Raw genomic sequence first — 14,101 nt, forward strand, 5'->3', positions numbered from 1 at the left:
CTCCCTTAATCTAAAGCAATATGTCACTCAAGCCACACCCACACAAAACGAGAGCCCACTCTGAATGTTTGTCGTTTATGATTTTGTGTCTATGAGTCTAATTTTAGATGTGAGACTATCCCATGTGCTCTTTATGCCCTCTTCTGGCCAAGATTATTTATTACAACTCACACTTCCTCTTGCATTCATTTAAATTGCATTCATAACATTTAAAGGCGAAAAAAGCAAAGATGAGCCGACCCTCGTATCAAGTTTTTTTTATGTTTATTTTCATTGAAATTCTTATTGAAACGCTTTGTGCTCCCAGTTAAGGATCAAATAATAAAAGGAGACTCAATGTAAAACTCGCACAGCCGATCAGCAGACCTACTCTTGAAGTCTGGGATACAACATTTGCTTTGGATTGCGCTGATTCAGAACAAAAAAGCAGATGGTTTATGTAAAAATGAATATCATACCAAATAGCACAGTGAAGGCGGAGGAGAAATGGTAATGTCTTAAAAAGTGGGGACAAAAAATGAGCACAATCAGTGGTTACGAAACATGAGAGCGGTAAAACGAAATAAAAAGTACTGTATGTGCGATCTCGGTCGCACACGTACACACATAAACGCACTCACTTGCAAATACACCCAAACGTACAGGCGCAGGCGCACACAAAGGCACACACTCACTCTCACGCACACACTTGCGCGCACACACAAACACAAACCCACAGATAAATTGTAGTGATTGAAAATAATGAAACCCTGGTTAAATCTAATGGTATCATACATCCACGTCTTGTGTGGGAAGTGCAGAAAACAAAACAAAAAATAAACTAAAATGGAGAAAGAAAGAAAAAAGAATTCTTGTGAATAATGAAAAGCATGCCCATCTTCACTGGTCTAACCCAACTTGAAACGACCACAAACCCAGAAGTGCTGCCCTCTCTATCCACCCCTCTACTCCACCCCCACCTGCCCCATGCTCTCTTATCCCTTTCACATATCATTCCCACATCCCCGCCTCACCTCCGTCCTACCCCCCAGTCTCCTCCCCTCCTCAAATTTCTCTGCTGGATTTAAGGGGTTTCCACACGTTTCTGCATTGCAGATCAAAAGCCTGCCTGGGAGGAGGAAAGAGGCGGGCAGGAAGAGACGGGGCGGCTACTGGTTCAATCTCTGGTCACCATTTATGAAAACACAAAGTCCAGTTCAGAATACAGAGAGATGACTGGGTGTAGAGGAGTGTTGTTGTGTGTTGAGGTTAAAGGTGATTGACCTGCATGTTTTTAGAGTGGCACCGGAAAATGTTGTTAGGTGTTAGTCTACACGTGAGTTGTCTGGGTTAGTTTTGTGTCTGTGTGTGTGTATGTGAAGGCACTGGGTGGGGGCAGTGGAGGTGGGGTTGGTGTAGCTCAGGGCCTTGTCCCTCATCCCTCGGCCCCAGTCAGAGAAGGGGAGAAGGGGCAGGTTTATAGGGCTTGTGTCTTGAGCTCGATGGGCTCCCCGCGGGTGTCCTGCTGGGTCTCGTTCTCGGGAGGTCGACTGCCCTTCAGTGTGGCCAGACGCTCGGACAGACCCCTCATGCGTGGGAACAGCATGAAATCATACAGGAGGGCCCCCATGGCACCTCCTATCATAGGCCCGACCCAGTACACCTGTAAGCAGCAAAGTTAATATTTATCAGCGGTTGAGTCACTTATGAGACCTCTTAAAACAGAAGGAAGGTGAGGGAAGATCGATCGTTTCAGGTCTTACCCAGTGGTTGATAAAGTTTCTGAAGATCACAGCAGGGGCAAAGGACCTGGCAGGGTTCATTCCAGCACCCGTGTAGTACATCTGAAACACAAGAAGCACGTTTCTAATATTTACACTTCCGTATGCATGCATTTAACACTAGATTATATGCTAAGACCGTGTGTCTTTACCCCCATGAGATGTCCGATGGTAACAGAGAAGCCAATGGAGAGGGCAGCAGATCCGAGACGTCCGTTTCTCCTCTCATCAGTCACGGCGAAGATGCAGATGACAAGCTGCATGGTGAGGAAGACCTCCACAGTGGTGGCCATCCCCAGGCTGATGCCAGGCTGCAGCTGGAAATACACAAATATGATAAAAGGTGATATTTGGGCCGAGAGGTGCAGTGAATGAATGCATTTCATTTGAATCCAACCATGGTTTCATATCTTACCACATTAAACCTGAATTGGTAGTACAAACTCTAAACCAAAAAGGATTTCCCAACATTGCTACACTTATTTCCTGAAACATCCCTCTTTGGTCTTTACCATGTTCATTGCCATGTTGCCTCTCATGTTGCCTGGTGTGACCCCATACAGCACAGCAGCCCCGGCTACAGCACCCAGGCACTGGGCAGCAATGTAGAAAATGGCTCGGAAAAGAGACATCTGTGAGCCGACAAGGTAGGCAAAAGTGACGGCAGGGTTGATGTGGCCGCCGCTGATGTGGCCGATGGACTGGATGAGGGTAGCGGCTGCCAGCCCAAAGCACAGGGCCACGTGAAGGACATGATGAGGCCCAGTGGTCCAGCGCAGGGCAGCGCCCATGCCAAAGAACACAAAAAACATGGTCCCGAAGAACTCGGCAAAAACTGCCCGCCAAAAATTCATAGACCGGAACTCCCACATGGTGACGGTTGAGGCTCTCCACCAGATGAAGAGGATTCTTCAAAAATAAATCTAGAAAAGGTCAAATGTGTACCTTTTCAATCCTCTTCAGATATCAAAAACTTTAAAAAAGAGTCTCCCTTTTGTAGTCAGCTCACTAAGCTGACCAAACACAGCTGGAAAGTCAGTTTAAAGACAAAACAGGATTTCAGAACGTCAACAGACGAATCCACTCAACAGATCTTTTACCAGACTGGGTTGGTAAAGTCAACTCAGCTGCATTCGCTTGCCACCTCTGTCCACCTGTCCAAAGACATAGGTGTGAGATAATGTGGGAGTGTGGGAGGAGATCTCAGGTGGAATGGGATGTCAAGAAGAGGTGGGCATCAATGCTAAAGGGGTGTTTCTAAAAAGAGACGGGGATAGATAGCGTCCAGTGGACCTTTTAGCCTCTCTGACGGAGGGGAGAGGGCCAGACGGGCGCTTTATAATACCCCCCCAGGGGCCCCAGGTGACGCCATAATCCCCCTGTAGGGCCAAGGGCGGGGGGCAGCAGTGCTGGACATCCTAAATCAAACAAACTTAACCCCTCTGTCTCCCCCCACATAACAGCGTATGGCCAAAAGAGATGTAGCATATCTAAGAGGAAAAAAATATGAAGTGAAAATGAGTGAGAAATTATTCTTTTTTAGAGTGAGGTAGTAACATTTTGCAGGAAAAAAGTCACAAGAGAGTGTATTCATCTTTAGAAGGAGTCAAAAATGACAGAGGAAAGAGTTGCAGTGAAGAGCAGGTTATGCTGAGTTTTCTTTCGGGAGTATGTCATCTGTTGATGTATCATAACTTTCATTATCAGGGGACACGCATGCTGATAGATTAGGGCAGAAAACACACACATGTATGCACAAAAACACACATGCACACATTCAAATAATACAGTTGGGGCCCCCGGACGGAAGTGCCCAAAGCTAACAGTGCTGGCCTGACCGATACACTGAAATGCCTGACCCTGTGAAACCATTGTCTGTAACAAGCATCTGGGCTACGTATGGACAGAGATAAGACAAAAATACATATTAAACCGAAGCACAAGTAACAGCTGGCAAAGCATTTTCTCAAATTTGCAAAGCTTAGTGCCAAAATGCATGTTTAAATTTGCAGCTTCTGTTTATTGGCGTGCACATAATTAATCCTGCCTGTGAGAATCAGTGATCTTTAATTGGCATTAAGCATTGCAGAGGCCTGGAAGTGTGAGCACTTTAACCTGAACTTGACACCGCCTCAGGGTTCAGTGTGCACTGACACCGCCCCACAACCAGCGCCATTTGGTGGCGCTAGAAAATATTGGAGAAACATGTTAATCTGGCTGATGTGTGCAAAGAAGGGGCGAAAGCAGCAATGCAGAGAGAAAACAGTGAATCAAGCAGCAAACCAACAATAATTCACACAACGCAGCAGATTGTGCCTTCTGTTGTGACAGGAGCTTCGAGGAGGTGCTTAGCAGAGGTTAGCAGTATGTGAGGCTGTGATGCAGGAGGACGTACGACCAAAGCCCTGAACGTTCTCAGTGTGTGCGCGAGGTTGGGAAAAGGGGAGAAGGGCAGCGGGGATGCGGGGGAACGATGGGGTTACTGTGCAGCACCGGGGCGTCACGCCGACCAGCCGAGCGACATCACTGGTGGAGGAGTGTGTATGCGTGCGCATGTGTGTGTGTGTAGCTGGGGCGTGATGAATGCAGATAGCTGAGCTTGCCGTTTTAACTCCCTTTTATACATGTTAGAAAGAACACACACAATGCAAAATGCTGGCAGCACAGTGGCAGTTATAGCTATTGTGCATGCTGTATGTGTGTCTGCGAGTGTATGTGCGCATGCTGCATGCAAATTTAAGAGTGTGTGTGCATGTGTATGAAAATTACACACATCAACACAGAAAGTATACAATAAATGGTTCGATTTTTTTTATTTAATATCAATTTTAAAGGGTTAGTTCGTCCAAATTCTTTACATATAATTTGTTGTTGATTGTACAATGCCTGTGACTTAAGACAAACTAAAGCAAATTATCAGTAAAGAGCAACTTTTTTCTATTTCAACTGAACATTTAAACTGCAAACACGTAAAACACATTTTAATGCGAGGCAAAAATAAAGGCGCGTACACCCACGCACAAATATGTTTAAAGGTTTCATCAAAGTATTGTCTCTCACCCACATACACGCGTATGCTCAGCGTTTCCATTTCAAATTACAAAGCGTGTTGTGACTGAAGGTGTTCTTTCTGTAGAGCCATTACAGAGGAATGAAGGTCCATTTGATTGTGAATAGGAGACCTCAGAGAAGAGATAGACGCTAACAGGCACAGACATGAGAGAGATGCTGGATGAGAGCGTCATTGAACCCACGGTGCAGGCTAAGGACCTCTTTAGCATTTCAAAGCATTCGCAAACACAAGATGCAACTGAAACATAAGGGTGTTTTCAGCAGGATTTCAATGAGTGTCTGTTAGAATTATAATGACATGCAAATGTGAAAGTGAATACTGAATCTCACAGTATTGGCTACACTTTTGCATACACTAATGACAGACAACAAGGACCTCAAAGGTCACATCTACTCCTTTTAAAATTCAGCTTCTACATGAAATTCTCCCCCACGCGCATTAAAAAAAGGGGGAAAAATAAAAATTATCGTGTGCTTGTAATGCACCAGCAGAAGGTGAGAATTGCAACCCTCCCTTTGTTGCCTCATTATCACATGTGGGTTTTTTATTAGCTTTGGTTCTTTGAAAACATAAAACATTAGCTGCATACGTCCCAAAAACTGTGTTACTCTGAAGAGGAAATGGGAAGTTTTGCCATTTACAAAAGAAAAGCTGGGTTTTATCTCCATATCACACAGTCTGGGCTTTTTTTCTCCATCCCACTCATGTCTTATAGCTTTTTGTTAGTATTACTACTGCTAGTGTTCTCAAATTTAGGAATAAGATTGTATTTTTACCTAATTTTACTGCGTCACTGCAACTTTAAGACATTTCTGTTTTGTGCCATGAGGCCTGCAATAAAGTTTTTTTCACGTACTCTGAGCATTGGAAACAAGTTGTGAACACTGAGATTTCATCATCTTTTATACAGTAAATGCATAACTTTAACATGTACACATCTGGGGGTCATATTTCTGTCTTTCTGGTAAGTCTAAGTCTAACAATCATTCTCTTTTGTCTCTGTTTTTGGTCTCCATTAACTTATGAGGGGATATATCTGCTAACTAAGCACTCCATTGTGTGAATTAGTGAGTCGCTATCTGTGCCTGATTGCTGTTTTTAAGATAGTTTGTAAGGTTTCTAGAGCATTTTGCTTTGTAAATCTGCAAACAGCTCTCTCCTGTGACAAAAGGGAGAAATCAGAGTCCTATTTTGTGAAATTAGACAAAATAAATATGAAAAACTTACTTCTGAGTAAGTCAAAAGTTTTACATACCCAACTAAACACTTTGAGATAATACCCCAAAGTGTGGCGTAAACAAGCTTCCATAAACTTCAAACTGTGACTTGTACATTAAGATGATCTTCTTTAGAATAAAATTTGGCATTTGAATGTATAAATCGTACATTTGTACACTCATTTGTAACATGGAAAGATTGGAATATTTCCAATATTTATATTTTTGAATCACCTTCATGAAATTAGCCCCAGAATGACTGGAAACTGAAGCTCTTCAAATGTAAGGAGAGCTGCACATTTATGTGATAATTCTCTGTGAATCAAATTTAGCGACTGCTATTCAGTAAAAAGTCCAAGTACATGTTTTAAGCTGCAGTTAATTTCCATCTTGTGCTAGGTCTTCGTTCAAAATCAAATTAATCTTGTAACTGTAGCTAACTTAGTCTTTGGCCAGCTCGTAAAACAAGAATTGACCAAATATAACACGAACCTCCAAAAAACAAGCGTACTTAGGATGAGATCTTTCAGCTGAAAATTCAGTTTTCCCAGAAATCCGAACAGTGAAGTATCTCATTGAAATTCATTTTCTGGGCATTTTTGGTTGAGGATGTTTTATTATCCTACACTAAGAGAGAAATACTGTGCTTTGTGCTTCGTACCGTTTTATGACAGTTGTTGTTGAACTGTTTGCTAACCTGATTCCAAAAAATGATGTGTTTTTGTGCAGAAATCTTCCAAAATATTTACTAAAAGCAGAACGATTATACTAATACTATATCGTATTATATTCCATGATTTTTTTGTTATTTATGGGAGAGTTTCTCAAATATTAGTGTTTTTATTTTCGATACTTGTTGAGTATGTTTTAGCTGATACAATTGAATTTTTTAAAGTACTTTTAATTGTAATGATACACATTTTACCGTATAATGATAGAGATAGGGCCTCATTTTTCTTTTATTGTGTTGAAACTTGCGAGTAATCACTGCTTGTTTTTGCTTTTTATTTTTGTTAGGTTGTACATGTAGACCTGCTAGTTTTAAAAATTGTTTAGACAGATGGTCAAACAATATCAGACATATAAATATTAAAAATAAATAAATAAAAGTGACTATTTGTGAAAGTAAATAGTAATTATATCCCATTGTGGTGCATTTTGGTGCACCAACACTCACAACCTGGGTATTAAGCCATCAGTCTTGCAGTTAATAGACGGGTCTCTGTATGGCCACAGTCAAACTGCAATTCGTGAGTTAAACTGCTTCTTTATCAGGATGTTACGATTGCTATTAGATGACATTAAACTCTAAATGGTCGAGCACTCCTGTCTGCTTTTGTATATTACAGCATGTCATGTGAGATAAATTACATCCTTTCACACACCTTCTTTCTTTTCTTTTGTCCCCATCACCATTTACTTTGATGGTGTGTACACCAGTGCATCTTTTAAAAAATCGCTGTTGCACAGAGTGCGCTTTTTTGGTACATGTCTCTTCAGTTGTTTTCCTGCTTGCTGGCCTGCTTGGCTCTCATGGCATTCTGCGTGACTGTAGACAGCGACGATCCGGTCATGCTTGCCGTCTCCACGATCTCGATGTCCTTACAGGTCAAACAGGCCACCAGCTTCTGACGAGAGGCGCTGCGTGCAAAGAAGAAGTCATGGGACATCCCTGCCAGTATGGCGCCGAGCACCGGCCCGATCCAGTAAACCTGCAGGTGGGCAAAAGTGAGGTATGTGAGTTTTCATGGTAACTAAATGATCTAAGACAAATAGAGGAATCCATTAAACTGAAGTACTGTTAGATTTGACATTATCACCTCCACCAGTGAGGTTATGTGATTGATCTGGCTTGTTTGTCTGTTTTTAAAAAGATTACTCCGAAAGTTTTTGACACGTCTGCATGAGGACCAGAGATGGGGACCGCCCTGAATTCCATGGATCAGTTCATTGTTGTAGTTGATTAAGTTTGAGCTACTTTTAGCTGTTTTATCCACCCTGTAGTTTGGTCTCATCACAAGATAGATCTTAAATATGCTGAGCTGATTAACAGAAGAAATTTTTTTTTTAAAAATACAATAAAATTCTGCAAATGTTCCTTTCTTTCTTTAAATGTCTAATTTTTATCTTGTGATGTTTAAAAACAAAAATATCTCCTATGAAACAACTTAAAGACACATGAAATGTCACCATTCTTTATTACAAACAAAAACCTTTTAAAATATGTGACCATGTTATAAGAGCTTAATCTGAAAAGAAAAAAATAACAATAGCAATCAATAGTAAGAAGTTAAATATTTGTCTTTATAGTGTAGCAAAAAATCAAAATGAACCCATGTGAATGTAAATTTTGTTGACTTTACTTATGTTGCACTAAAAATCATGTCTTCATAACTTTTGTACACTGACCAAAAATCTGTGTTTAAAAAAAAGATTTGGATTTTGGATTTCTGTCTCACCCAGTGGTCTTCCCAGAAGCCTGTGATGATGGCCGGACCCAGCGAGCGGGCGGGATTCATACTCGCGCCAGAGAACCGAGCCTGAAGAAAAACAAACAACATCACAATAAGGCTTTTTGTTTTTCTACATGAGGATAATGTAGCTTTAAGATTTAAAGACATATATCATAATAATTAAAGTTTAAAAAATGTTATGGCAGAAGGAACACAACAACCACTCAGGTCTTTTGCTTAAATAAAAGTGATTTTAAATAACATAAAAAACACTTCTGAAGTTATTTAATGTATAAGTTGGTAAAAAGTGCAATGGATTCTTTATTTAACACCTTAAATAAAATCAAATGTTGATTTAAAAGCACACTTCCTCGTGTCGATTATATTTTAGTTCCGTTTTTCTCTGGTTTGGTTGTTTTTTGTTGCTCTTCTTTAAAATTGATCACACTTCCTGTAAAACTAGTTCCACTCACATATTTAACTGGGAGATCTTTTTTCTGTGTCAGTGTGACAGAAAGCAACAAAAGCTCCAGATTATGTATATTGAGAAATGCAACCCACAGTGGCTGTAGCAGTGGGGGGGGGGGGGGGGGAAATAATACAAATAATACACTATAGGCATAAAAGAAGCTCATCTCACCCCTATCAGCACACCAGCAGTGTGTGCTAGTCCAATGGCCAGGTTTCCTGGTTCTGGGCTCTCCCTCCTTCGCTGGTCCTCCACCGAGAAGACGGTGAAGACCATCTGGAAGGTGCACAAGACCTCAATGCCCAGAGCCTTGGCTGCATTCAGCTCTAAAGGTACCTGGGTGAGGTGCGAGAAGAGTAAAAACATATTCTAGAAAGATGCAAATGATTGTTAGAATTTTTTTAAATGGCACACATACGTTCTAGGAACTGACCCTGTTGACAAAGTGCTCTGCTGTGGTTTTAAACGGCAGGGCCAGGTACAGGGCCCCAGCTCCTAAGGAGGCCCCCAAACACTGAGCGATGATATAAACGAGGGCCCGGAGAACATCAAGCCGCCGTGTGGCCAACAGAGCCAGAGTCACAGCAGGGTTCACCTGAGCAGGAACACAAGCACACACTGGCATATAAAACTATAGAAATCATAAACAGCTCGGTGGTCTCACGGTTCTCTACTTTAATGTTTATTGTAATAGATCAAATCAATGATCGCCAAACGTTAAAGTGCAAAAAGGAAATATGAATTTATGCAGGGTTGTTTTTTCCTTTCTTGTAACATTTATACTCTCTTACATTTATCAAATGTCCCTTTGGAGAGGAGACAACCCCCGAGGTTGAAACCGCTGAACTAAAACTACCTAATAGTATATATAATTATATAATTAACTAATTATGAGTACATTTTTTAACAAATGAGCAATTTCGAAATGAGGATGTTTAAATGCAGGACTTTTACTTGAAGCATTTTTTTACATTGTCGCATTCGTACTTCTATTCACTTAAATGAACTACTTTGAAGTACTTTGAAAGCGTTTCTGTCAAGTTCAGTTCAGAAAGAAAAATGAAAAACAACATGTTAAAATGACATAATTACCTGTGCCCCACTTATTTCTCCAAAACAGTGTCCCAGTGCTACAATCACCACACCCACTGCCACCGCTGGATACAGGGGTCCTCCAGGGGCATCTCCAGGGCCTGGCACAGAGGCACCCAGCACAGCGCTCACCAACACCAGGGTGCCGAGGAGCTCTGCCAGCATGGCGTGCCAGAATTGCCGACTACGTAGCTCCTCATAGAAAAGGGATGTAAACAAGTTGGGCTTTAGCTACTCCTCTAAATATATTGTTACATTTTTAGGTAAATAAAAGCAGAACACAGGTAAAAATAAATAAATAAATAAATAAATAAAGATTTTAATCATCAGAGCATGATGAACATGTAATCTCTATGCTGCAAATGATATTTATCCATATTTTTCTTTCAAAATATGTCTTAAAAACACTCTCAACGTAACCAGCTTAATGTTGTTTTAATCCATTTAGTTATAAAATTACTGATTATATTTAAATGTTAATATTCTGTACGCAAAGCCTAATAATAAAGAGACATTTTTTACTAAAATAGACAAGATTTAAACTCCATCCCATGTAAATTATAACACATTTAAACATTAATACATTAACCTAACATGCTTACCTCACGCCACGTCATTTCAAACCCAACAAGTAGGTTTATTCAGGCAGTTTTCTGGTGGTCGGTCTCTCTGTGTGTCTCTGTGTAACTGGTGGTCTCTGAGGACTTCAAGGTTCCTGCTACCTCCCTGATTAACCTGAGTGTGCGAGAGGTCCTTTGATGAGAACAGCCTCCTCCCTCTCTCTCTCTCTCTTCTCCTCGCCCTCTCCTTCTAGTGCACATCAGGCGTTATCAAGTAATTCACACACATCAGTCCATTTGCATACTTTACTCCTAAACATTCACTGACCTTCACTACTGTAAAAAAAATCTTCAAAGAACTATGAGAAGCATTTCATGGATTTTCTAACTGGAGTCACTTTGGCCAGTATAGAGAGGACAGTTTCCAGATAACTCACATTCACAGCTAGTTCATGTATCGTGTAGTGGTTTAGAAGGCAAAAGACCCACTGGTTTGATCCCAGGAGGAGACCCAGATGCCTGGCATAAGAAAGCTGTCAAATCAAACATGCAGTGCTACCTGCTGTGGCAACCCATTTATATTCAGTTTATATCTTAACATGAAATGCAGACCCAGGAGGCTAGATTGCCTTCAAAGACAGGGGGGAAAAAATTAATAGTCCTGAAGACAAATTGAACTAAACTTTAAGTCTATTTAAGTCACATGTTTCTTTATTATGGACATATACCATGAAAAGTGCAAAACAGAGGTGGTAAAAATCGGACCGGAGGGCCATAACAAACCTGCAAACAGTCCCAATCCAGTCCACTGGATTCACAGCAGAGTGAAAGTTTTGCAGGAAAGTATTAAATATTTATCAATAAATTATTAAAAACGAATCATTCAGTTTTGAAAATTAGTTTAATCATAAAGTAAAATACTGTTCATTTTTAGTTCTCCAAACTTTAATGACACTATAAAGTGAATGTGAAAGGTTGAAACCATTCAATGAAAAAAAAAATTATATATTATAAACAGTATGAGAAATAAATCATAAATTTGTGACCACTTTCTTTTTTTTTTTGTCATGTATTGATTTATGGACAATATTAATGTAATGTTGACCTGCAGACTAGGCAGGCCACAAATTCACAGAGTTATGGGATCAAAAGCCGAATCCTCTGGCACAGATATTTAACTAATGATTCCCAACCCCTCTAGTGCCAGGAAATGTTTTTAATCCCATAGGCTGTGGGTTTTCCAAAAAGCCTGTAAGCAAATCTATTCGCTGGTTTATTAGTTGGTTTGTTTTGCTCACAGGCAAATTGTGAATCCCACCTGAAAGCACGACCTGCTTCCTTACTCAGAGCTGCAGCTTTCTAAATAAACTTCATGTTGCATCATGTAAGACTTGAAACTAACTCCTGAGACCTAAAAAGACATTGTTAAGGTATTTACTAAGGATATGGACAACGGAAATGAAAGGCTGTTTTATCTGTAAAAATTACTTTTATACAACCAGACTTCTTTTTGTAACCAGAGTTGCCCCCTGCTGGCCATTTGAGGAACTCACTTGGCTACACCTTTCACACCTGAAACCTATATCTAGCTTATAAATTTAAATATTTGTGTGTTTTATATTTATCTTGAAAGTAAAAACACTGACATCATTATTATGTGTTTATGATAATTAGAAAAGAGCCATTTCTGTTACGATGACCATGGTACCATTGTCACTGTCACCATCTCAGCATGCTAACATTTTACAAAGCACATTTTAAAAGGGCTGGCTGGTATGGCTGTTTCCTTATTAAATTACATTTGTGCAACAGCATGACAGATACATTCAACAGTGGAAAAATTACCACAGGATAAAGTTGTTTTTGTTCCTGCTTTCTCCTGTTGGATGACCTGCGTTAGCGTGTTCTGAGCACCTGAAAAACAGACGTTCAGCCTTTATATCAGTTATAGAAAGAGCCAATTAGTGACAAGAGCACCAAGAAAACACCAAAACCTTAGGCTGTTGGTGTATGCACTGCATTTGTTCAGTGGATAAATATGTGATAAAAGCTTTTCCTCCTGGAAGGAAATTTGGGTTTCAACAGGCTCCAATGTGAAGCAGAGGGACTCTTTCCATCTTATGCAGCAGCATACTTACAGGTTAAAGGTGCAAACAAATGCCTGCTGTTTTGTTGACACTTTACCCAAAGATCTCAGATTTGATGTCGGCAGGCTCAGGGTTTTTTCCCCCTCCTCTACATACTACTTGTGAGGTACCGCTCTGATCACCATGGGGACAAACCCTTTCATGATGCTGTTGCCATAGAACCTATTGAGATGCTGCGTCTATGCACTCTTTTCATTTTCGCTCTTTGATATGAAACACACACCAAAGCAGACAGAATTCTTTGGTTTACGTCAAAACTCAGATTAATCACCTCTCTGACGCTTGTTTTCTTTCTTTCTTTTTCTAACATGTTTTTTTTTTTTAGTTGTTTTTCATTTAGAGTATCTAAATATTTGGAGTCCAATCTGATTTTCCTGATACCTCCAAGCATCAAAAGCCTTCAAATCTAGCAGAGTGAGTCCAGAATGAACTGGTTGGGCAGGTGGGGAGGAGGACTGCTGGTGTGCCCCATTATGTTGTGGATTACCCCCTCCTCCCTACAGCAACTGTGTAACTGTTATCCCCCCTTTTGTGGGGATAAGCCCAAATTTGTGGACTGGAACCCGCTGGCGTGGGGAGTTTTCAACCCCCCGCCCATACTGCTGACACTGAGACAATTTCACATACACACCCGCATATACACGCTCATACAAAGTGCAAGCTAAGGGATTTGGGAGTGAGGGGTAATGGGAAGAGATGCTCTAGGAGACACGATATACACATTTTTACATTTTAACTTTACCACACACATATTTTTGTCTTTAGATGCTTCCCAGATGAAAGTGTAGAATATCAATCTTTGCAAGCAAGTGTTCACTGAACTCAGATCTTTTCTATTGCAGAGCAGCTGGGCCTGATGGCAGGATGTTTTCAACAGCATGTACTTCAGACAGGACTCTCCAGGGAGCTGCACAGTCCTGCAAGAAAACACTTCGCCACACTTCGGCGGTTTCAAGCCCTTCTTCACTCTTATATTGCATGTGCTCCTTGTATGTACACACAAAAGAGAGCAGGATTTACGCTTTTTTCCCCCTGTTTGTTTGGCTAATCCCCAATATTTAAGTAATCCTGATATGGGCAAACCTTTCAGCACACTCTCAAAGAAATTAGAAACACTGGTGTCAAAGTTACAGTTAAAGTAACTAAAGTGGTGATACAGAAATGTTTTGATTCCACCAAAAACATACCACATATTTCAAATATGAAACCTTCAACTGTGTGCTGATGTGCGGTTCAGTGTGTGGTATCAGGAAATCTACAAGGAAATAAATCCATCCAGCGTTTATATTATCTGCTTAGCTTTCTGTGAATGGTTGAGTCAGAGGGGAAG

The 14,101-nt window shown here is 40.7% G+C and overlaps 2 protein-coding genes and 1 long non-coding RNA gene across 4 annotated transcripts; 1 reads left to right on the forward strand and 2 right to left on the reverse strand.

The window, feature by feature from the left end:
- Window positions 1-247: 247 nt before the first annotated feature.
- On the reverse strand, window positions 248-3,057 carry mipb (major intrinsic protein of lens fiber b). Its single transcript, XM_086276764.1, has 4 exons — window positions 2,273-3,057; window positions 1,913-2,077; window positions 1,743-1,823; window positions 248-1,642 (listed from the first exon to the last, which is right to left on the reverse strand). Exons 1-4 carry the CDS (start codon window positions 2,630-2,632, stop codon window positions 1,457-1,459), a joined length of 792 nt encoding a protein of 263 aa, XP_086132890.1. The 5' UTR covers window positions 2,633-3,057; the 3' UTR covers window positions 248-1,456.
- Window positions 3,058-3,994: 937 nt separating this feature from the next.
- On the forward strand, window positions 3,995-8,725 carry LOC147306056 (uncharacterized). The gene is made up of 3 exons (XR_015126599.1): window positions 3,995-4,117; window positions 7,659-7,783; window positions 8,514-8,725. It is a non-coding gene; the product is annotated as an uncharacterized LOC147306056 (long non-coding RNA).
- Window positions 4,567-10,793, reverse strand: LOC147306057 (aquaporin AQPAe.a). Of its 2 annotated transcripts, none has more exons than XM_086277109.1 (6): window positions 10,667-10,793; window positions 10,065-10,256; window positions 9,406-9,567; window positions 9,144-9,308; window positions 8,510-8,590; window positions 4,567-7,762 (listed from the first exon to the last, which is right to left on the reverse strand). In XM_086277109.1, the coding sequence occupies exons 1-6, from the start codon at window positions 10,679-10,681 to the stop codon at window positions 7,547-7,549; spliced, it is 831 nt and encodes a 276-aa protein (XP_086133235.1). In that variant the 5' UTR covers window positions 10,682-10,793; the 3' UTR covers window positions 4,567-7,546. The 2 variants fall into 2 exon arrangements, with proteins under 2 accessions (XP_086133235.1, XP_086133234.1); XM_086277108.1 differs by having other exon boundaries at window positions 10,065-10,259; window positions 10,667-10,784.
- Window positions 10,794-14,101: the final 3,308 nt, after the last annotated feature.

This window comes from Aulonocara sp. 'chitande type north' Nkhata Bay, linkage group LG20, assembly GCF_057382095.1.
Source record: "Aulonocara sp. 'chitande type north' Nkhata Bay isolate Kocher_YH1m ecotype deep benthic linkage group LG20, A_spYH_male_GT1.1, whole genome shotgun sequence".
NCBI classification, from domain to species: Eukaryota; Metazoa; Chordata; class Actinopteri; order Cichliformes; family Cichlidae; genus Aulonocara; species Aulonocara sp. 'chitande type north' Nkhata Bay.